This window comes from Phaenicophaeus curvirostris, chromosome 5 (genome assembly GCF_032191515.1).
Source record: "Phaenicophaeus curvirostris isolate KB17595 chromosome 5, BPBGC_Pcur_1.0, whole genome shotgun sequence".
NCBI classification, from domain to species: domain Eukaryota; kingdom Metazoa; phylum Chordata; class Aves; order Cuculiformes; family Cuculidae; genus Phaenicophaeus; species Phaenicophaeus curvirostris.
Genome location: NC_091396.1, coordinates 4,763,205 through 4,788,209, shown reverse-complemented (window position 1 = coordinate 4,788,209; position 25,005 = coordinate 4,763,205). Strand labels below are relative to the sequence as shown.

The following is a 25,005-nucleotide window of genomic DNA, read 5'->3' as shown; positions in this document are numbered from 1 at the left end:
AAAACCCTCAGTCAGTAAAGCCAGAAAGCATTTCCTCAGCTGCCAGTACAGATGAGCAAACAGGCAGCATCCTGAACACTAAAGCAGAATAAACTGTTTGCTTCCTACCTGATCTAGACGAAACACTTTGGGTTTCAAACTGGAATTTGTTACCATATTCTCACTTATTTCATAGAATCATAGACTCACCGGGTAGGAAAAGACCTCTTGGATCACTGAGTCCAGCCATTCCTATCTGGAACAGTTTGAGCCAATCACATTTATTTCCCAGGTAACATCTGAAAGTTTCAAACTTTACAGACTCATGCCTCTTGGAAAAAATAAAACCTCTTCTACTTTTCAGTCCTTCTCATCTTAAGGCTGTGCAAAAGTCACTATCAAGTTAACACTTAAAAGCAAACATTAGATTAACTCATTTTTCTAAAGAGAAATCTAAACAGAAAGCTAAATAGGAGAAGGCTATAGAACAAGATTGAAAGTAACTGCTCCATGAAGCTGAATAAAGGAAATTTTTTTACGTCTATAACGTTCAGTCACGAAGAAAGTTATAAATGCCAAATAAAATAAAAATAATCTTTAACTTACTGCTATCTGTTGCGTAAGCCAACTGTTTCATTCTATAAAATCACTTCTCAGCTTTCTGACATCCATACACAGTTCATCAATAAACAGAGGAATCTCTCCATCTGAGGAACTCTGCTTATTTTTCCTAGTCTCTACTGAACTGTTATATATTTCTGCTGCTCTTGGTTTCAAAAGCCTTCCTCACTCCACCTCTCCCCCACCCTCTCCCTGCAGCCTCGCCAAGCTGGGCACAGCGCTCATCCATTGGCACAGTAACGATCTGGCAGCTTGTACCAAAAAGGTCAGTGTCTTTTCAGTATCAGCTTTAGTTTATCAGTGTCCTCATTTGGAAATCACAGTCTATAAAGGACACTGGATGAGACACCAGGCTTAATAGTTCACACTAGGACTGGAACAGGCTCCCCAGGGAAGTAGTAATGGTGCCAAGCCTAACAATATTCAAGAAGTATTTGGTCAAATCACTCAGAAATATGGTGTAAATCTTGGGGTTGTCCTATGTAGGGATAGGAGTTGGACTCGATGATCCTTACGGTTTCCTTCCAACTCAGATCACTCTGTGATTATGTGATTTCTGTCTTATCTAGCAACATGTCTGTGTGCCACCAGATGCTGCAGTGACCGATTCAAAGAGAGCACTGAAAAACAGGGAGTCTTCCCAGTCCCAAATTAACTTTGTGCATTTCTATAAACTCTCTCTTCTATAAGATATCACACACCTTACTACTTCAGGACCATTTAGTGTTTGATTTGTAAAATATGTCACTGACAAAGCTAAGAGTTATTATAACAACTGTTAAATATTATATATAAAACACTTATGTGTGTGTGTGTTATGTATAAGAACTGTTATAATATGTTGTTATATTGATAGTAGCTTCTATGAACTACCAACATTACAATGACTTTTTAAAGAGACCAGGACATCACAAGTGGTTTTCAGATTGATTTAGAAAATGTGTCCCCACTGGGCTCTCCAAAAGCACTCTTTGTTACTACAAGATAGTTTCTGAACATGACAGTCGTCAACCACAGACCCTAATGAACCTCAAACTGGAGTTACGCAGTATGATGCCAATAAAAGAACTTCCCTCGACACTCAAAACCCAACAAGTTGAACAGCACAGGCTCTGTAATAAGGCACCTGCAAGACCAAATCTAGTGGTCCTACTTTTATTTTAACTCTTCTTATTCAGCCAAACAACTGTGCCTAATAACCTCTCTTGCCTGATTTCTACAATGGACAAAACCACAAAGGACAACTGCTATGTTAGACCCAAGACGACAGATTTATCAACACTGAAGTGTCAGTATTTTCTTCTGCAGCTGGATGAAAATTTTATGAGGTGGTTCTGGGCTGTAGATACAAATTGAGTTGGTATGAATTGGGGAAAACAATTTTTTTTTTTTATTTAAAGTTGCTTTTTTTTTTTTTCTCCTGGGGGACAAATGTATTTTGAAATGAGCTTGCATCAGTCCAGGCTCGTCACTGACAAGCTGAGCACCAAAATGTTCAGATCACACTTCACAATTTGATCACCACCTAATAGAAACAGCTAGTGGTTTCATTTGCTTTAACTGTATACGTTATCTTGATCATCTCAACCAGTAAATCATAGAATCACAGAACAGTTTCGGTTCAAACGCATCTTAAAGACTGTCTAGTTCCAATGCCCCTGCTATGGGCAGCGACACCTTCCACTGTATCAGGTTGCTCAAAGCCCCATCCAACCTGGCCTTGAATACCTCCAGGAATGGGAAATCCACAACTTCTCCGGGCAACCTGTGCCACTGTCTCATCACCTTCAAAAAAATTCAAAAAAGGAAAAAAATTCTTCCTAATATCTAATATTAATCTCCCCTCTTTCAGCTTAAAACTGTTACCCCTTGCCCTATCCCTGCACTCCCTGATCAAGAGTCCTTTCCCAGCTTTCCTGTAAGCCACATTTTAGCACTAAAAGGCTGCTATAAGATCTCCCTGGAGTCTTCTCTTCTACAGGCTCAACAACCCTAATTCCTTCAGCCTAAAATATTTAAAGGAATGACTTCTTTAGCCAGGAAAAGGGGCAGATGTGGCAGCACTGAGTACTGTAACAGGCTGGCCATATATATAGCTTCCACTTGGAAGCGATGGACTGTTCAGCCATCCCAGTAACCTTCCATCACCCCTGAGTCAAGCTGGCTCAATGCCACAGGAATCGAGTCTGACATCTCAGCTCCACTGGCACGGCTGTCATGATAACTGTCCCTGTACCTGAAGCCAGAAGAAGCCTTTGCTTTCACATTCAGGCTTCTGCACTGAACACTACTATAAATGGATAAAAAAATTCAAATGTTAACTCTCTAACAGGAATTTCCATCATGTTTTACAAGTCTCAGATCTCATTTTCCACCACCTTTTTTTTTTTTAATTCTTATACTATTATTTGGCACAAAGGCAAAAGCCTGGGGTTTGTCTCTGTTTATTATTATTAATTTACTTGGAGTGGAAAAACTGCATGAGGTTAAGCCGAACATAAGGGTTCCAGTGAGGATGCTTGTGCAACACCACTTGACCATCCTGTACTTGGTACAGGAGCCAATCCAAATCGTTCAGAAGATCAAATATTTAACCTGGTTTCACATGCAGCTACAGAAGAGGGCTCATCCTTCATTTTCCTGCTCTCAAATGGAACATTTTTTCATTCAAGAAATCCACTAGGTTCATCTGAGTTGATCTTAACATGGTTCAGAGAAGTTCACTCAGTAATTTCTGAGCCCAAACTGTAACCTCTGTCTGAACATCAGCTCTGGGCAAATATTGAATTTTGACTCATTATGTCTGATTTAATCTCTTTTGATGGCTAATCATCCTCATTCTTAAAATTTGTATCTGGTTTGTGGTCTAAATCAGGCTAATTTCAAATTCCAAACAAAATGATACTTGTATGCTATCTACTGAGGTAATAAAGAATCCTTATTACTATAAAAATAGTAATATCTTGTAGACAACCTCCTTTTCAGACAAAGAACATAAACTAACCTTTCAAATACCTAACTGCAAAGCTTTTGCAAACCTCTAATTATGTACTGCTTTTCTTTACGTTTTATTAGCAACCCTCTTTTTCAAAGCCCATTTGAATACTGCTAAACACCTCAGCCTTAAAGACACTACCGCAAGAATTCTGAGTTTTGAGCTTGCTGTGCACATCTCACCTTGCTCCTTGCAAGGACAAGAGTATACCATACTCTAAAAACTAACCATACGTTTAAAATGTAGAAATCATAGAACACATAAGCTGGAAGAAAACTCTGGAGAGCATTCCTTCCAATCTTCACTTGAAAGCAATACCTTACATGAGGTTATCCAGGGCTCTGCTGAGGCAAGTCCTGAATACCTCCAGCCAGGGAGATTCCACTGCTTCTCTGGATAAACTTCTCCAATATGTAATTCTTCTCAGAGGGAAGAATTTTATTCCTGTTGCCAGAGAGGAACGTGTGCCCTCTTGTCCTGCCACCCCTAACAGAATGTGTGCCTCTTGTCCTGCCACCATGCATCCTTGTGACTCCAGTAACAACCCTTTACATATTAAAAGACACGGTTTAAATACACTCCGTGTTCGAAGTTATAAGGGATTACCCCAAATTTGAAAGAAATGAAAGAAAGGGACCATCAAGCAGAGAAGCACACACATTTCTTACTCTCCTCCTGTACATTATGTCCATACCTGACAATCGAGACAAGCAGCTAAGATTATAGCTGAATAAGCAGGATCTGGTTTCAGAAACCTCTCATGTCATTTGCATTAAGTAAATTTGCAAGAACGCTGCTATTAGAAGTCATTTATTTAATTTGAGTGCATGAATCTGGACACGTAAATTCTTTTTTTTCTCTTTTTTCTAATACTACCTGTTTTTACCTACTTAGGAGAAACCTGACTTTACTAGCACTGCCTTCCTCATAAATCTTAATAATAAACGTTTCCTTTGACCTCATGTGGAAATGGTCAAAGTCTTTTTTTCTAATGACATTTTACCTAACATTCAATCCAGAGAAGCGTGTCATTTTTCTCACAGACTTCTACTGCCCTCTGTAGGATTATCTTAAATAAAATATTAGTAACAAAGCAGGAGAACATAAAAGAAAGCATGTAAGCCTGTCACATTACTATATCACTCCACAAACATACCAGAGGTGACATATGAAGCTGTTGTTTCCCACAGATTCATAACTTTAGGGATTCTATTAATACTGCGGATACAAATCAAGAAGTAATATGCCAAATATTCCCAATGTTACCAGGCTTTTGAGACTGCAAAGGAAAATTTAATGTGTGAATACCAGTGAAGAGAGGGAATATACGAGGGCACTCAGAGTTAGTCAAAACCACTTTGCAGAACTGCAGACTGCTTTCAAAGCATGTCTCAAAAGACTCTCTACTGTGTGTACCTAAGCAAAATATTTAAATAAATTAATAAGAAAATCCACTGCATCAAAATCTTTACTGAAATCGTATGTTTTGCTATTTAAGTTTCATAACTACCTAGGACACAGTTGTACTCCTTCTTGCCATGGACAAATAGATTTCTTGCCATGGACAAATAGATTTCTTTATTCTAAATTGCACCTGCAATTAAATTTTGGCCATTTTTTTTTATTTGGTGATAATTAGAAAGACATGGTAACATGGAGCCTCAGTATAACTAGTAATTAATAACGCACAAACAGGCATAAAAAGGCAAAGCTCATTTGCCTCTTTACGTTCCTTAGAAATGTCTCCGACAATTTAGATGAGTTCAGTAATGACCTTAGGATGTGGCTGATGCTTTCCATGCTATCATGCGCTTGTGGCATTAAAGGATTTTAAGGGACAAGAAAGCAAACCAAAGGCGTACCTTACGTATGTGTGGACTTAATAACTGACAATTCAGAAGTGAATTAAAATATTCCAGTTGCATGAAGGGATTAGGATGACATTAGAAATGACAAGCCTGAGTGGCTCATTATTTTCCCACTATCCAAAAATGCGATTAGACTTTAATTGCATTTTTCTTGAGAAAAAGCAGCCTGTAACAGCAATTATGCATCTTGAAATCCCCCACCTAGAATGCTACTGCATTATAAATGACTAATCACTGTGACAATAAACAAAAACTGTACCATAGCGTGTAACCATTTTATGATATGAGGAATGAGGGCACCGAGATTCCTATACGTTTGAAGGGATTTTCACATATAAACTGCAGGGCTAACTCTGAAAAGCAAATTAAACCTATCCTGCCCCAGCCTCAAAGAGGCTGCCCATAAGACTGAACTAGGTGTCCAGGTTATTACTACTAGAGAAGAATCATCTCTTCCCCACATCTTGAATCTGGTTTTGAGACAGCAAGCAAAGACTAAGAAAGCAAAATAATTAAGACACAATGAAAGCTTTAGGGAAGCAAGACTTGCATCTCTATGTGTGCTCCTTTGCCAAGAGTCCGTACGCATCTCACAAATAATGTGTATGCATCCAAGAATCTCTTATTTTCATGCAACAGTGTAATCACAGAATCATTAAGGTTGGAAAAGATCTCTAAGATCATCAAGTCCAACCACTAACACAATGCCAACTTGCCTACTAAACCATATCCCAAAGTGCCAGATCTTCACGTTTTCTGAACTCCTCCAGATATGACGACTCTGGGCAGCCTCTCCCAACACTTCACCATTCTTTCAGTGAATAAATTCTTCCTAGTATCCAATCTAAACCTCCTCTGGCACAACTTGAGGCTATCTCCTCTTATCCTATCACTTGTTACTTGGGAAAAAGAGATCAGCACCCACCCTGCTACAATCTCCTTTTGGGTAGTTGTAGAGAACGTTAAGTTCTCCCCTCAGCCTCCTCTTCTCAGGTTAAACAATCCCGGTTCCCTCAGCCGCTCCTCATATGACTCGTGCAGCAGACCCTTCACCAGCCTCACTGCCCTCCCTCTGGACACGCTGGAGCAGCTTACATCATTTTTGACCTTACAAAAATCCTCTCCCTGAGATTTTCAGAAAACCAGTAGTTTCATCATTAATTGATTAATGGAGTCTTTAAAAAAAAATCTAGGTTATTTATTTTCCAGCAGCTAGCTATTCCTCCATGCTCCATTTACTGTCCTTTTAATTTCTGATGTATTCTGTTTCAATTAATGCACTTTCATTGCCACAAGACACAGACGATTGACTAACAAGACAATTCAAATTTGGAGGGAAAGGCCACAGACTAATAAAAGCTGAAAATTACAATCTACTTTGTAAGAAATGATTCAAATCAACACCCTGAATCCTACCTTCTGTCACCAAGTGTGACCACTGGTGCCAAAACAGGGTGCCAAAACCAGGCAGATTTCCCTTTCTCCCATTTCCTTCTTCAAAAACACGTAATGGAGCTAGTACTGGGTAAAGAGATGAAAACTTAACAGGACTGGCACACCACGGTCATGTAAGTCTCACTTCCTTAGTCAAAATACAGGATATGGGTCAGAAAACTTGAATTGTCTTAGCACTTTGACAATAAACTTGGTCTGGCAATGTTACAATTAACTTAAAATAAGCCAAAAATGTGTCAGACCAACTGCTTTTGTTTCTCATGGATGCAGACCAACTTTGTGTCATGATTATATTTTTAATTAAAGTTCAACTTACATAAACTCTTTTTTGAAGGCCATAATTTATGACTGGAAATCTTGACCAGAGCAAAATCCTGAGCATTTAATGCAACTCATGTAGGCTGTCAACCTAAAACCCAATCTTTTTTCTTTCAGTCATTTGTAACATTCTTAGGAAGCAGAATATCTTTTATGCTTCTTCAACTGGTTTATCTTTCTAAAGGGATGGGTCACAATGAGGAATAAGGGTTGACAGAACTGCCTGCCTAAAGGCAGCTGGTATTTAAGTTACTCAGTTAATAAATTATTATTTCTCTGTATATGCGAGGGCTTTTCTCTTTTCCTTCTTTTATTTTCTTATTTTTTTTTTCTTATTTAGTTATCTTGGTAAACTGAGAAAAAAAACCAAGATAGTTCAAGTTCTCACTTCAATGCAGCCTAACAGCACACCATCCAAACTCAGGTAGGGATCATCTAGGCAACCAACAAACATGCCAGGACGAGACATATCCCATACTCATAGTCAAGGAGCAAAACAGGAGAGTTTTGAGGAGGAGGAGACAAAGGAATACTGGGGAGCTATCACACAGGAAGACAAGGTTTCACTGGTTCTACCGCTCATGCCGTAACATCTCAGCTTGCTCCTTTTAACTGAAAGGCAGACCTAAATCAGATTTAGAGATGACAATTACATGCCGATGCTACAGTTAAATCATGATTGTTTATATGGAGCACCTTCTAAAATAGTAAGAATGGATTTAATGAGACAGTATGTTGCTGATTTATGAGTATATTATGCTCATATACAATATAATTATTTTTATATTATTCAGTCGTGAAAGTAATTTTCTTCATATACAAGGTCTGATCAAATTGATTCAGGATACTGAGGACCCTCCATTGCCAACATCACAAGATGAGGTTTTGGGCTGCAACAGCTATGTAGGGCAATATTCCAAAACCTGATGACACACAGTCATAGCACAACAGTTTCTAAGGCAGGAAAAACACAATTTCCTGAAAAGAAATAAGCATGCTAACCACAGGCAAGTTGAACCAGACCAGTAATTTTCCCTCAAACATAATCCTCATTACTGTTAACAGAAGTTATGCATGTACAACAAGGAGACTTGAGCCTAAAGGCTGCGACTGCCAAGTCACTGCACAAAGATGGTGCTGAAAATCCAAGACTGATCTATCTTTGTTAGCGATAAAGAATTAGCTGCCAGCCCACGCCAACAATTTGACCACAAGAGACTACAGCGGTTTGCTCAGTTCTCACCAGCCACATCCCCCAAGACCCCACTGGTCAATGCTGTGTTACAGAGTTCAGAGCTATAAGCTCAAGCTAATGAATGCTGTCAGATTACTAGCTTAGTGAATGGACACAAAGTCAGTAAATGTCATTTAAAAAAGCAGCTCTTCAGACAGGACAGGGTTATTCTGATGTACTGCCGTGAACACAGTTTCACTGCAACATCTATAAAACTACGATGCGTTCCTGCCTTCAAATGCTATGCTATATGATTATTGCAATGAGATTTAAATCATGTACTTTCGTAACTTAAAGATCTTCCACAAAAATGGAGGAAAGTAAATGCTACTATTTATCATATAAAAACAAATCTTCAGCGGTCATTTTCCATTCCTGTAAAACTACTCATCAAAATGTCTTATTTTTTGATTAATTCATTGCCCCTTATCTGTACTTCACACAAAATCATAAAATATTTCACCAGTGCCAGGTTTTCTTGGATCTATTTTGTGTGTACCTTCAGGACAGTAAGTCACAGCTTCAGTTATAGTGAAGAACTCTTATCTTTTTCAAGAAAAGCCAGCTGGTTTTTGGATTGTTAATGTCATGTTTACAACAAATGGCTTTGACATAGTCTTAAAAATTCTAGAGCTTAATGGAAAATGCAGTTTCCCCTGAATGAAGCCATCATTAAGAAAAATCTGAGGATGCCAAAATCTTAGGTGCTTACCTTTATCATTGCTACTTGTTGGTGTTGGAGGGGGAAGCCCAGGCTTCGATTTGTCGTAGTTGTTAAAGCTCTGACTGCGTCGATTGTTGGCACTAATAGAACCACGAGCTTTGGCCTCACTGCCTGCAGCGGACACCCTCGTGGTGGGACCTGGAAGTCTGATGGAAGAATAACAGTATGATTATATATATTTAAAAAGTACTCTGGGAAAAAGTATGAAATAGCATCCATAAGCAGAAAAGGATCAATACCACAAATATATACTCATAAGTGTCTTTATTCTTTTATAAGAACAAATCAAAAAATCATCCTAGATGAAAAGCACCTGGCAAATAAGCAATAGTCTGAATTGTTTTACATCAGAAAACACCCTCCAAACTTAAATTAACAGTCACTTGCCATAAAATTTGTGAATCAGGATTAGTTGCAAGTAAATTCAGCAGAGCAACATCACTGGTACAAGGTTAAGACCGAAACACTGCTGTTCATAAATCAGATTGCTGGACACATAAGGTTACTATTATTTTGGAAATAACAATGAGATAGCAAGTGGCTGCCTTTTTCCTTGTAGGAAACACACATCACATCTTTTCTCTGAAAGCTACGAAGTGCAGCAGGTGAGCCCAGTAAGAATTTAATCTGGTTTGATTATTTCAGTCTATTTAACAAAATAGAAAACCCACAAAGCTTCAGTTCCCCATCTTAGGGCAACCACATTATCAGTGAGGTGATGTAAGCCTCCAGTTTAAACTGGGTCAATCTCAGACAGCATTTCCTTACCGTTGCCTGTATTTACAAGATTTAGCTGCTCACCTCGAAAAAAATGCAGTTAGGATTCTCAAATAAGTAGAGAGGGAGGGACACCAATTTCATGCTTTTCAGGCAAGAAGGGAAAGTGAAGATATTTTTTTACAAAGCCCAACAGAATTAGGAAAGCCACTGGCATTGCAGCTCAGAATAAGATGTGTGTTTGAGTCCTTCACAGTCAAAGTTCATACATAAAGTTTTCAGTGTATTTTGGGTACTAATGAGCACATATTTCTACATTCCAAATAGATAAATATTAAAAACTGAAATATTTGGCAATTCCTCAAAATGCATACTGAAGAGAGTTAGTGAAACAACTCACTGAAAAACAAGGATGTCACATTAACGACTGTATGATCAAACCAGTTCGTGACACCTACAGCAGCAATGAAAGAGATGGCTCTCTGCCTTCTTTGTACTTTGTGTATGGTAGGACCTCTTTAAAGTTTCTTTGTATAAACCACAAAAATCTGTCTTAAATAACTTGTGCTAATAATAGGCTAAAATTAAGAAGTCTCAGTTGTCAGAAAGAACGGCAATGCAACCAACCAACCACTGTGCCTATGGGAAGGAAGAGAAGCCACGAAGGAGTCTGTCAGTGCTTCCTAAACAAACTGACTTCTCCAGGAAGAAATAGGAAAAGAAACATGAAGTAAAAGAGCAAAAATGTCAGCAGCTGCATGCACATGCTTTCAAAGCGCAAGAGAGGATAAGACATAGGGGCATCATTCAAACACAAACCCAAAAATGAATTTACAAACTCAAACCACCACAGATCTGGCACAGTACATCATGGTTCTGAGGTTGACTTTGCTGAAGACTTATAGACGACCCCCTCAACTTATCCAGCCTTTTTCAAAGCTGGGGGTGCTAGAAAGTTGTACATACTCATCATTGCAGTACATGAGAACACTCCAGAGAATCTTCATCTGCTGGAGAGGAGACTACACATGAAGAAGCAGGGGCAAATCAGAGACAAACACTCTTCTTGAGAACTTGGAAGTCATTGAGACAAAAAAAGTCATTAAGTTTGTTTTGGTTACTAGGAAATTATTTTGGATGGACACAATAACTCAGTTGAAAGTTTCTGCGCAGTGATAAAACATCATGAGTGCGAGCCAACCACCGCAGAAAGGCTACCAGAGCCCTTAGTACTGGGAGATTCCTAGCAGGGTTTGGCAGGAGGGGAGGGATAACGTTCTTGCACCCATGGGTAAGAAAAGGCTCCCCACACAAGTTTTGCAAACCTGTCACGTTTTTAAGTAAATAAAGCCAGTCAAACCATGTAACCACTCAAGAAGTGACAAGTTTTCAATTCAAGTCAGCACTGTCAGTGCCAATAAAAGCACACAGAGTATAAAAAGCATACTTGTTAAAAACACTCTTGAAGAAGATATCATTTCTCTTAAACTACAGAAAGTGAAAAAGTCTAACTGACTGGTTTTAAGCCTCAGCTTTTGGTGTTAGGCCAAAATATTTCACAGCAGTGCCTGTTAAATCTAGGGAAGAAAAATAGGTTCGGGGTGACGTTTCTAGAGGCTGAAATTAGAGACAAGGTACTGAGCTGAAGCCTCACTATTACTGGACTTCAGCACCTCTTGTAGACAAAAAGAAACTGTCAAGTGATAGTTATAATCAAGAGAACATGAAAAGGAAACATGGGACATTTTAACAGGGGTTATATATTGCAGACCTTCACTGTTGTCAGAAAAGAAATAAGACAGGAGAAATATATCCAAGTTATGCAGCAGAACTAACAACCTCTACAAACTTGCCAAGCTGAATAAAAATCCTCAGTAATAGTTCACAAGCCTAGCAATAAAACTGGTACAGTACAATTTACCAACGTATTACTATACTCAAAATTGTAGTAAAATATTTTAATCCATAATAGTAGTAACAGTAAACGTTATTAACCACATTAACAATACAGCAACCCTTATGATCACTGAGAAGAGATGGTCATATGAGGTGGCATGCAAGTCACGCTGGGATTCTGAGATGCGTTCAGCTTCAGAGCACTGGGGAGCTTTGATGAAACAGACTCACACAGTGCTGTCTGAGCTCTCATGGTTCACATGATGCTCCACTTACTAAGACAACAGCCTGACACTAGTAGTTTCTATAATGGAGATCTAAATACAGCCAATACAGATGTGTATGGTGGAGACAGAACTCCCAGAACCATGTTTTGTTCTCAAAAGCAAAAGCTCATAAGGACAAGAAAATCATATTACTTTCTTGCAGGCCAAAAAGCATTCCACATCTTGATTAAAAGGAAAAAAAAAAAATTTCCATGTAGCACTTCCAGCTTTCAACTGTTTGTAAAATGCCTAATTACAAACTATGTTCAACAAGAACCCTAAACATGCATCCAGAAAAATTGCAAAAGGATTATTCATGCTTTGCAGAAGATGAAGAAATGCTAACCTAGAAGACTTTTTCTGACCAAGAGTGAATCGGATGATTTTGCTTTGAGATGAGTCCCTGGGAGATGCACTGTGACAGGAAAGAAAAAATGGAATAGAACATTGAACAAAGAAACTTTTTTTTGTTTGTTTTTAAGCCATTGAACTTAGTAACAGGTTTAAGGGACAAAGAGTTTTTATGAATTTCACAGGAAAAAAAAAGCTTCTTGCCCAAGTATAACTTTATGTCAAACCTCCTAAAATCTGAAATGAATTAATTTTTATAGAATAATGAACATGCAATTCTGCATGCAACCCCCAACTTTATTACTCTTCTCCTCCTCAGTCTTTTATTATATGTAAATTTCTGTAAAATCTGAGCAATTTCTCTTTCGTATACACCCCAAGAAAACATGACATTTAAGACCTTCAGCTCAGATATTTTTAAATTATGTGAAACCCAGCACAATCCACACAATGGACTGAAAATATCAAATCAATATTCAAATGGTCCCATGCATCTCTGCATGTTTTAGACAGAAATGTTGCAGAAATATATTCAAATACATTACATTACAGTAATTACTTCTCGTACAGATTTATACATGCTGTAGTAACACTATGTTTTTTAAGTATATGAAAATACTGTTTACACCCAAAACAAGCATGAGTGTTACTGTTTGATAAGCATAATTGATACTGTTTACACCCAAACCAAACATAAGCAAAACCCAAATAACCTCTGAGTAGTCTCATTTGGAAGGCTTCATTTAAACTATTTATATCCCTCATAAAGTAGCACTTAAGCTAGTGGTCTCCTTAGTATGTGTTATTTTATCATAAATAAGCTTTAACTTAATTTAAGATATTTGTTTTTTTTTAAAAAAAAGCCTTCATATTTAGGAATTGTGCAAATATGGCTTCAGGCTTTAATCCTGCACACGTAGCCCCACTAAAACCCTCGTCCTCTTAGCAGTGGAAGGATCCAATAAGCATAAGGCTGTACACGCATTCACACTTGTGCTGCCTTCATAAATTGCTTTTTTTCCTACCCCAGGAAGAACACCTCCTTGATTAAAGACAGTCAAGGGATAACTCATCCCTCTATTCAAGAATGATTTGGATTGGAAGGGACCTTAAAGGGCATTCAGTTCCAATCCCAGGCTGCTCAATTTATCTGTAGTCTGATCTAGGAGTGCCAATAAACATCAGTTGTGAAAATTATTTGTCACTTAAGCCAGCAGTGTATTATTTTTGACCAATAAAGCTAGATTTTATTTGGACTGTCATCAGCAGTGATGAGATTTATTTCTTTTACCACTGTCAGAGCCTTCCACTTCTAAGTGAGGGCTGAAATCCTTGTAAGCTGAGAACCAAAGTTGCTTTTCCCATGCCCAAAGTATAAATTCTGTAAGGGCAACATCATATTTGCCTTGTGAATATAAAGATGCAAAAGGAATACTGAGAAAAACATCCTTATAAAATACTGTGTTTACTTGGACTAATGGTTATTTTACACCCACTGGACCACATATTTTAAGGACGTACAATATATTTCAGCACATCTGGTTTGATTTCCAACGGTGTGAAGCCAATTGCTATCCGGCATTCGACTGCTAACACATTCCATATTCTAGAGCAGAACTAAAGAAAGAAGCATCTTTGGCTTTTGAAGACCTTTAGCAAGAATTAAAAAGAGAAATAAACAATGAAAAAAACCTGCACTTGAAGGAAATTTCCCCACCTGGACTGCATTTCTGGCTGAGCTTTGAACTGATGCTGCGCAGCTTGCGGGGGCTGTTGGCACGGAGTCTGAGGCGAAGCTGGCACCTGCTGCTGTGGTACCCCAACCTGGCACTGGGATGGAGGCCCTGCTTGCTGGGATACTGGGGGAGGTTGCTGGGACGGATGGTGTTGCAGTTGCTGTTTCTGTGGCTGCTGTTGTTGCTGCTTGTATCGAGACAAACTGAAGAAAAGGCCCAAGATGGCCTTTAGATTCCCATTCCTGATTTCTGTAAGGCAATGTTCAGAAGTCAGTTGTCGGCCACCAGTCCTTGTTGCCCTCCAACAGTACAGCAGGTCAAACGCTGCACTTCTCACAATGCGTCTGAACTCAGTTCCTTTAGGATATGGCAGGATTTCTGCACATCTAATCAGCATTACAGCTGATTACCAGTGAGCACCAACTACAAATAACTCATTTCTCCCCTGCAGTGACTGCACGATGTCTTCCATTTCTGGCATCATTTGTGTGCTAACGCTAGCGTGCTTAAAAATATAGTTTCTCTAAATAGTTTCTTTAAACTAAAGTAACCAAAACAACCACCCCACAACCACCCCCAGCATATTAACAACATCACACTGTAAACGATTTCTTGGTCCTAAATTTGCACAAGGAGGAGAAACTACTGAATTATCACACAGTCTATCATAATTTCTGGAATATCAGATTAATTGTTGACACTAAGAAAATATGATGCAAGTTTTGCACTAGAGAATATAATTATTGGGTGAAATAACTGCATTAAAACACATAATTACCAGTTTGATACTATCACAAGTTGATAAAGAATGGATACTCAAGGTACCTAAAGGTAGCCTGACAGTGAATGAATAAGCATTTCAATTCCTAGAAGTCATTCTGTTCTTCCACGCAGTATCAATTGCAAGAATGTAAAACCAAACAGAAATACAAAAGATAAAGACATGTGCCAGAAGATGCAGCTAACAGCTGTATCTTAACATGCAAGAGCACTAATTCAGTCTTGAAAACAGCCTTAATAATGTGCCATAACTTAATTATTAAGCACATTTCCTAAATTAAAAAAGCAAATTAGAGAAGCTACATCAAACAGCTGAATTTTTGCATCTGCTATATATACCACTTGAACTATTAAAACTAACTCCTGCCCTATGCTTTTAAATCCCTCTATACAGACTAGTACAAGAGAGGAAGAAGAGGACAAGTGGCACGACAGTGGCCAAGCACAAAGGTAAAAATCAGAATGTTAATTTCTGTTCCCAGTTCTAGCTCGAAGGTTGCTCTGACTTTGTAACGGGCCTTCCTCTAACCTTTATTTCCTCTCCCAGTCATATTTCTGCTCACATTGCTTATCTTTGCTGCCTAACAAGCTTCTGTTCTTCACCCCAAGCCTTTTACCCAGTAAATCTCCTGCTCATGGCTTAAAAATTTTGCTCCCCTTTCTATACTAGCTTCTAGCTTCAGTCTCTTTGTCCACCTGTGCCTGAATCTACCTTTTCTTTCTAACCACTAATGGAATTTACTGTGTTCCTTAACTATGTTTTGGCCCATGCCCAATTCCTCAGCAACTCCTACATCTTATCTAAGTGGTCCTGGTCATCACCCAGACCGAAGATATTCCCTTCTCTTACTACGTCTTGACTAAATTGCCCTACTGATGTTGACCTCCCTGCAGTCTGGCCCTTCCACCAGTGCCCTTCCCCACCACTGCCCTTCACAGAATCACAGAATCACAGAATAACCAGGTTGGAAGAGACCCACCGGATCATCGAGTCCAACCGTTCCCATCAAACACTAAACACTTGTTCCTTTGATTAAATGATTATCGATCCCAGGACACTTGAACAGTCATTTTCTGTCTTCCTTTGTTTTCCTAGCCAATTTTAGTCTCTCCTTGGACAGTGGGGTCCCAACGATCCTGTCTGTTTCCACTTTTCCCAGTCCACTTCTGCTCCCATGCAGCGTCATGCACAAACTCAGCCCCTTCCCATCCCCAGCAGCATCTGCACCAGGCAGGTTCCTTCTCTCATCTGCCTGTGCATAACTAGGGAGGACATGGGTAGAAGTACATAATAAAGTAAACCAGACACAAAAGACAGAAAAGCACAGTAAAAAGGATCTCCTTATCTTCAGTAAAGAACTCAAATTACTCACGGGAACTGTAAGGAAAGTAGCACTTAATCACAGGCCAAAGCATAACGAAACAGAGCCAGAGGCACTGGGAAGCTTAACTTCACAAATACCATCCAGAAGATAAAAGAAATTACCAGGGGTCTGCATGTTTAAACTTAGCAAAGCTGTACACAATTGTACTTGACTTTCATGTGAAGTGAGAGAGGACCATGACAATAACCCCAGCTAAAGCCTGTTGCTTTCCACGGCTGCCTGTCTTCTGCTGTATTTGGTTGGATTTGATGATCCCAGGGGTCTTTTCCAACCTAATGATTCTGTGATTTATCAGAAGAGCAACCTGCTTTTGACATTTTTCTAAAGTGTCCAAAAACTAATAATCAAAAGAAAAACACCTGCAATGAGTTTCAAAAGAAGCAGTCTCCTTCCCTCCTGACTTTAAGCAAAATATTTCAAACGACTTTCTGACATAGTTGTTTCTCTTATCTTAAAGACAGACTGAGGTAATTCACCTGGCAGATTGCCGCTGCACTTTGTACAAAACAAGTATTTCAGAGAGCACTTCAACCTCATTGCACCCTGCCCATCACAGCAGTCTCAACTGCTTCCCACTCTAAGTCCCCTCCAGTCCATGCACCAGCTTAAATACGCATATTAACTTAGATAAGGACAAGCATTTCACCCATGCATTTTAAATTTGGAAGCAAAAATGACTTGTCTTATATATTTGAAATGGACACTCTAGACATCCAAGAGGAAACTGGAACAAGGTTTTCATAGAATCCCCAAAAATCCATCCTTTGAACATTTCCATACTGCAATGTCTCTGTTGTTGCTTGTTTCACTACAGCTGGAACTTCCACCACTGTAGTTTGCTAATCATCCTTCTCTGTCACCACAAAAATACATCAAACTCAGAGAAAATTGAAAAAAAACCAAAAAAACCAAAACCCAAATCTATTGAGGACAAAGAAGGGGTAAAAAAAAAAAAAAAGGTTTGGGTTGGAAGGACCTTTAAAGATCATGCATTTCTACCACCTCTGCCATGGGCAGGGACACCTTCCACTGGATCAGGTTGCTCAAAGTCCCATCCACCCTGGCCTTGAACACCTCCAGGGATGCAGCAGCCACAATTTTGCTGGGCAACCTCCAGTGCCTCACCACTCTCACAGTAAAAAGTTTCTTCCTAATATCTAATCTAAATCTCCCCTCTTTGAGCTTGAAATTGTTATCCTTCATCCAATCACTGCACTCCCATGGTAAGTGCCATATTCAGGTATGTTTAAAATAGCACTGTGGGATATTTGAGCTGCAGAAACAAGAATAACACCTTGACATTGGAAAGGACCCGAAATGCATGAACTGCAGTATTGCCAACAATATGGTTACCTACAGAACCATGAATGTCATTTCAGAAGCAAAAATCTAAGCTGAACCATGGCTGTTCCAAAGTCTAGCCAGGCTTTTTCTTTCATCACTTTATGGTTTCATGATTTGCTCAGCTGATTGTTATCCAGCTAATCTGTTACCCAGAAGAGGTGCAGCTGCTATCTATGACATGAATTTGAGTTTCTCCTGCACATATATATTCTCCATAATCTTCAAAATCCTGGCAATGATGAGATTTTATGTGAAGGAGGGCAAGCTTAGTTGGGCAGATGCAGTTCCAGGAGTCTAAAACTCCTGGAGCTTGGTGTGGAAACAAGTTTAAGAGCGTGGGTATAGAGAGACAGCTCAAAGTGACAAACAATGAAAATCTGCAGTAAGGAAAAGAATTCTCCAGCATCCTCCATAGTTTTCTTTAGCAACTACACATGGACATCTTAGGATTTAAGAATCTTTGAGAAGGGAATGCCTTTTTTGCTCCAGATTGCTTGGAAAGTGTGTGTGGGGGCTTATCTCCTGCATTGTATGGTCATTGTCTGTGATTGCAGGCCCTCAGCATCTTCACAACATGAATCCATAAAGAAAGATTGTGTCTAAGTGGCTTCCATCTATTAAAACTCATTTTTTTTTAATCCTGGGAGGATATGATACATGAAATCCCAATTATTTCAACATTTAGGAATCATCCTGATTCTCATTTTCAGTTGTTAACTTCCCTCCACACTAAAACTGCACTATTCAAAAACTACATGTTCCCAAGCAACCCAGGCGAGACTTCAGTGTTTATTCCCCCTTGGAAGCCATCACAATCCTCTACTTCCTCACAGATAAGGACCTGTCAGTGAAGTAAACAGTTATTTGCACTTGACCCAGCAGGTCTTGGCAACCTGCATAGAAACACTGGCTTATTTGGTTACCGCACTCTTCATTTTATGTTCTTCATTCCATGCTCTCTCTCTCACTCAGTTTCCTCCTCCTTCCTCAGCACAGTTAAGGAGTGACTAAGAACAAAGAGTGAACTTATTACTGAGTTCAAATCTTAACTTCATTTTCTAGAAAGCATCCCTGCGTTCCCCCCTCCACCGCCTCTTGCTGTCACTCTTTTCCTTCTATATCAGTGGCACAGCCAATAAATGATCCCACTCATATGTTGGCAGTAAACATAACTGCCCTCTTCTTAACTTCTGTAGGACTTAAAATGTTAATTCCTGGACAGTGAAAACGAAAGGAAGAAATACAAAATCAGCAGAAGCCATGGGATAACCTACACCCTGCTGAGTCTGCCTTGTGATTTGGCAGGAGAGCAGTGAACAGGAATCATGCTGCCCTTTCCTCAGTGTGAACACCACCACGCTGCCAACTCTGCACGCTGAGACAGTCTTCCCATGAATTCTTCTGCTGTTTTTCTTAGATTTTGCATTGTAGGCAAATGATATCAAATCTATTTTTTTTTTTTTCAGTATTTACAAATGATGTCAAGATTGAAATTGCCTTTTACGAGGGACTCAGCTGTATTTTCTTTTTAATCATTTCCTGGTAAATAAACTTTCTGCTGTTCTAGATCATACTTTCTTTTCTTGACATGTGAATCTGCCTGATTCTAACTGAGCCATCGAGGCACATAATGCAAGCAGTACTTGGGCTGACCATATTAAAACTTCTCTTTGGAGGAACATGTTTGTTATTGGTGTTCTAACCCAGCTTGAGCATATACCACAGAAAAAGACAGCTAACCATCAGCCCTCTCTTCTCCTACTAGAGGACACAGCAAGTTAGAACAATGTATACTAAATATCTATTACTCTGCTTTCCACTCTTACAAAACAAAACAAACTTAGTGAACTAACTTTTTTGAACTGTAATTTTATCAAAGTTTTTATACTTCCTTAATTTTTTAAAATGTATACTTGTGTGTATGATGGTTTTGGTATAAAGCTCATTCAGAGTGGTTATCTGGTAAACATCATCTACCATCCAGAAGGGAAAATGGGTTTCAGCTAGGACTTCAAATCATCATCGAGTATATGGTGCTGGGTTTTGGATTCGTGACTGTGCTGATAAATAAGGTGCCTGTGTTGGCTGTTGCTGAGCAATCCCTGATCAGTGTCAAGGCTTTCTGGTTTTCCCACACTGTCATCCTGCAGCGTACAAGCAAGAAGTTGGGAGGGGACACAGCCTGGACAGCTGACCTCAGCTGACCAAAGGGATATCCCATGCTGTAGGACGTCACGCTCAGTAATAAAAACTGCAGTGGGTGGTGGGAGGGCACTGGGGAGGTAGCCAATGCTTGGAAACTGTCTGGGCACCTGTCTGCTTGTGGGAGGTGGTAAGTGATCGCTTTTGCATTGCTTGTTTTTGTTCTTGCTTCCTCTTTGCTTCACCCATTATACTATCTTTATCTTGACCCATGCGCTTTCTCACTTCTGCTCTTCCTATTCTCTCTATCCTAGGAGTGAGTGAGCAGCCGCGTGGTGCTTAGGTGCCAGCCGGGGTCAGCCAAACTACACCTACGTATCCTTTCTTACCTTTCTTATTTCAGCTGTAGGATCCCTTCAGAGGAAGAAAGCACAGCTTTAAACACACAGGCAGTTAAGTTATTCACACGCAAGTAAACCTAAGTGTGTGATGTGATATGATGTGATGACATAACCTCCTCTTCAAAACTAAGTTTGCAAAGACATACAGTCACCAAATTTTATTTAAAGTCTCACCTGATGTCACACATCCAATTACTCGTTCTGTGATGCTCTAAAGGAGGTGACATATACTATATTCAAAGTTTGCCTTATCAATTATCAGATCCAAGTGCCGGATCCAAGAGTATTTAAATGAAAGCACAAGTTAAAGCTGGTGCTGAGGATGACAGAAATCTGTTCGATCTCTTAATAAGAAAGCAGTTAAACAGCTTCTAAGCCAAAAGGTTCCGTACAACCTGACACATATCATACACAGGCATAAAGGAACAGAGTATGCTGAGTCACATCTGGGCTTGAGAAAAATCCTCGTGCTTTTCAAAAGCACAGTGATTAATGAGAGGTCAAAATGTCTTTTTCTTTTCTGTTTTGGTTCAAAACATTTGGATTTTATTGCTTTGTGAATTTGGAAATATTTTTATTTTTAAATCTTTTAAAAAAAGAAACGAAAGCCAGATACTTCTTCAGGTAAGAGAACAATTGAAAAACAAGGAAAGAAATTTCTCTCTCAATAGACAAACAGCTGCCAGCAGTTCTCTTTAAATATCTGCAAACTCTACACTCTGATCAATGTATTAATTACAGAACTGAGATGAGAGGTTTCTGGTTTTTACAGAAAGAAACAAAGAGATATTGAATTTTAATTTGGTCTTATTGATTATTCTTACAAATCAGCTGTGTAGAGATTACACATGTACTTTTACCTACCTTTCATATTGAGGTGGGGAAAAAACAGAGCAAAGACTTCCATAAGTTTAAATTATCCATATTAATCTTTCATTACACCCCACGTGCTGGTTGCAATCACAAGCAGTAATTCAAGTTCCTCATTTAAAATGGAATTCGAAACAAATGATTGACTCACCTTCTGCTGACAGTCCCTGTATGTTAATCCCCTTAGCAGCCAAGAAACTCAGGCATGCATCTATGTTTTCAATCTGTTCATGAACAAACAAACAAGAAGAGAGAAACAAAAAGAAAATGAATTGTAATAACAGTTTACTTTCATCTCCCGCCACCCTTTAATGCCCTTAGTCTTTCTATCATGTAAAAAGTCCCTCTCCTCATTACGTGGAAACCATAATATGAAACCTCCTCAGTTACTAAGGTCCTAAATTGATCGAGTATTACGTGGGTCAGGACTTTGTTATTTGTATTTGCATGAAATGAGTTATTTAATACTCTAACCACAAAAGAGGATCACTACATATGTTACTAAAGGGTCAAGGATGTTATGCCAGGATTCTTAACCTACAATAAGACCAACAAACACGAAACCAAAAATAAACATGGAGACCACATTTGCTTGAGAAGGCAAATTGCCACTTGCTCTTAAGTTGACAGCTGGCATAAGTTTCCAGCCACAAAAGCAGTCAAATATAAAAACTGTAACTGGAAACCTCAGCTGGAATCCAAAAAATGGTCACTCGCGACATGCTTTGCGTGTCAGAAGTGACAGGCAACTCTGGTTGCTCGCTGTGGGGGAAATCCTGCCTTTCAGAGAGATGGTACAAAGTCATTAAATTGTATAGGATAAAATGAATTCTGACCAGATAGGATCTTCCGCACAACAAGTCTGAAAGTGAGGGCCTATAGCTGCTACATACAGGCTAGACTCAAGTCCTACCTAACAAAGTGAACTCCAGAAGGGCTGGACAACTTAGGATCTTTTTCTGCTGTATCTCAATACGCAATGGAGATCTTCCCAACAAGCTACCACCAGAGCTCTGCTATTACATTCATATGATGCAGAGAGATGCCAACCCCCACAGACCACAGCACTTTGATGTAGAAGCCTATGCTGAGACACCTTAAGAAGCTGCAAGGAACAACATTTCAGGAAATATCACATTTTGTTGTGTGGATGCACTGGACGCTTTTGGACAATACTGAGCAATTTTGGCTACTATCATGATAATCAGTAAGGGATAAAATAGGGTCTCCATGCTTGAACATCTTGCAAACACTAATTTATTGACTCCCAAAACTTCATGACCAAACACTGCTTTCACTTTTATAGATAAGAAAGGTGACAGACACCAAGCCCCACACCTGCTATCAGGTAGCCACCTTTATTCTGTGAAGTCCAGAGACATGAGAAGGGATTGTGAAAGATCCAGCTTCCCTGCCAGCACCTGAACTGTGCTTACCAGCCTTCTTGAAGTAATAAAAAAAGTACAAGGAAACCTGCCAGAAAACCTACAGCACGGATTGCTCTCAAGGTACTTTCATTTATTATCTATAACAATAAAAACATTCTCTTCTATCATAGAGAAAAATTCATTGGCATTACCTAACTGTGAATTCACCACTTATAAACACTGATGTACTCAAAACTTTTATCAACCTCATTATATTTCAAGTATACCATATACTTCTAAACCCAGATAGATACTAAAGAAGACATTTCCTGTAATGTTCAGACATCAAAGCTTGTAGCAGGGTGCAGTTCAAAGGTTCAATATGACACAACAGTCAATCTCTGCCCATTTCCTTCACCAACCCTTTTAAGTTTTCAACACAGCTCTTTTATTGAGGTGATTTGGGACTATGCTGGAAAACCAAAGTATACCTTTTCAAGAATAAACACCACACAAAAGCATCAATCCTTTCCTACCACCTGCACTTACAAAGTCTTCATCATTCCAAGAACATTTCCAGTCTTCTACAGCTATGGATAGATTTCTCCTCTCCAAATAAGAAGGATTACTTAGGTGATACTAACAAGATTACACAGTAGAAAGACAGGACTGTGAGCGATTATTTGATTTTTAAGGAAAAATAGAGCCCAAAAAGGAAAACAGGAAGAAATTTAGGGAAATTCAAGAAGAAAGTGAAACACAGGATGCAGGTCTATAGCTGAAATGACTAAAACTTTATGTTGATAGAAATTCAGGGTGCTTCCCACACATTGACTGGCTAGCAGCCCACATAAAACTGATAAGCAACTGCTACCCGACTCCAGTGGGAAAGGGCTCACACTCACTTGGCTCCTTGGAGACTCCTAAGAGGGAAAAGCCCTGAATGCTCTACCAGGGAACAGTCTCCTACCCCATGAGGTGCCAAGCATAAAAAAAAAGATGTTAGGAAGTGTGAGGGAAGCAATCACTGATTTTTATTATTGTAAAAAATCAAAGTCAAGACAGCTATTGAAATTTTAATATGTCAAATAGCTTAAGGCATGAATACTAGTTTGTGGCCACCAGCCTGAGTGAAGAATCCTAAGCTTGGTTGAATAAGTCTAATGCGTCAGAAATCATGCTTAAAGAGAAGCGTTTCCAACAGGGTAAGAATTAATTCCACCTATAAAAGCTCCAAGTAAGGCTTCTGTCCCTAGACCCTTAAGATAAGAACTATTTATAATATGCAAATATTGTTTTACAGAGGAAGATCTGCCAGTGCACACAGAGTTGAAGATAGCAAGCTACTCTGAAGTAGCAGCGTGGCAGATTGACCACTTAGATGTGTGTACTTAGGACAGAAGTGAAGTTTCTGTATAACTATCAGCTAAGGAAAGACCCAATGATCCTGTGTCATGGTGACTTCTGACACAAAGTACACTTGTCTCCTTGAAATTACAGTATCCAGCAGCAAATCCTCACTGAGGCTCTACAGGCCCTTTCTTGGGTAAGTTCACATATTACTTAAACCCTTTAAGCAGATGTGAAAAGACTGGATTTGCCAAAGGGGAGCGTGTATTTTCTTTTTCACCATGAGCTACAATTGTTTCTTGGCTGACAATTCTGATTTCTTGTTTGCTTTGCCAGCAATGTTTAATAAGGCAGAAGCAAGCAGGAATGATGGTAGTTGGATGCTCTCATTTCTCACCTACTCAAAAAAGGGAAAAGCCGTGCATAAGGAGCAGAAAAATCAAGAACAGACATCCACAGTGATTCTCGCTTGAATACATTACTGGCAGCGTTCAAACCTGAGCCTTGCCTTGTTGCACTTCCAGGCCAACAGCATCAAATGAATTTGCAATTTTGAACTGCTGTAGATAAACTGCTTCAGGTATAGTCAATTATCAAACAGCCTTATTATCACTCCCATACCCTATACAACGGGTATTTATTCTGAAATATCCATACAGCTGAGGATGGCTGAGCCCGCACCTAAGTGACTGCCTGCCACCAGAGATGACTCCTCCTTTCTTATAATCAGGAGACATAAAAACAAAAAAAAAAATCAAGTGTCACAACTCCCATTCTCATCTTCACAAAAGCAAAAGGTGTGTTTGAGTCAGCTACCTAAAAACTTCCTCCTCACACAAATCTCTGGCTGGCACTTGCTACCTAGCAAGGCAGGAGCAGAAAGCATCATGGCTAAGAAGCATCGAACATGCTCAAACATCAGACCAGCAGCAGTTGCTTTGTTACACTATTATGATCAGCAGCCTCTTGCTTGAAAAGCAGGATTAAAAGCTAACAGCTACATACATTTGCTGACTTCTAAATGGTTTTGGGTTGGAAAGGACCTTAAAGGCCATCTAGTTCCAATCCCACTGCCCTGGGCAGGGACACCTGCCACTGGATCAGGTTGTTCCAAGTCCTATCCAGCCTGGCCTTTTAAAAGACATCATTGCACATAATCAGTTTTCATTCCCACCACACCTGCACACTCCTTGTTCTCTCCTAGCT

At 39.3% G+C, this 25,005-nt stretch overlaps 1 protein-coding gene across 5 annotated transcripts in view; it reads right to left on the bottom strand.

Moving 5' to 3' along the window:
• Positions 1–25,005, bottom strand: part of NAV2 (neuron navigator 2) — a 419,911-nt gene that overhangs the window by 119,303 nt on the left and 275,603 nt on the right. For 3 of the 5 annotated variants that reach the window (XM_069857433.1, XM_069857430.1, XM_069857432.1), the window contains exons 4-6: positions 21,234–21,306; positions 14,142–14,409; positions 9,183–9,340 (exon numbers count right to left, since the gene is read on the bottom strand). In XM_069857433.1, coding sequence (XP_069713534.1) covers positions 9,183–9,340; positions 14,142–14,409; positions 21,234–21,306 — 499 coding nt within the window. Of the gene's footprint in view, positions 1–9,182; positions 9,341–12,419; positions 12,489–14,141; positions 14,410–21,233; positions 21,307–25,005 lie in introns of all 5 variants that reach the window. The other 2 variants (XM_069857429.1, XM_069857431.1) reach the window with 1 other exon arrangement.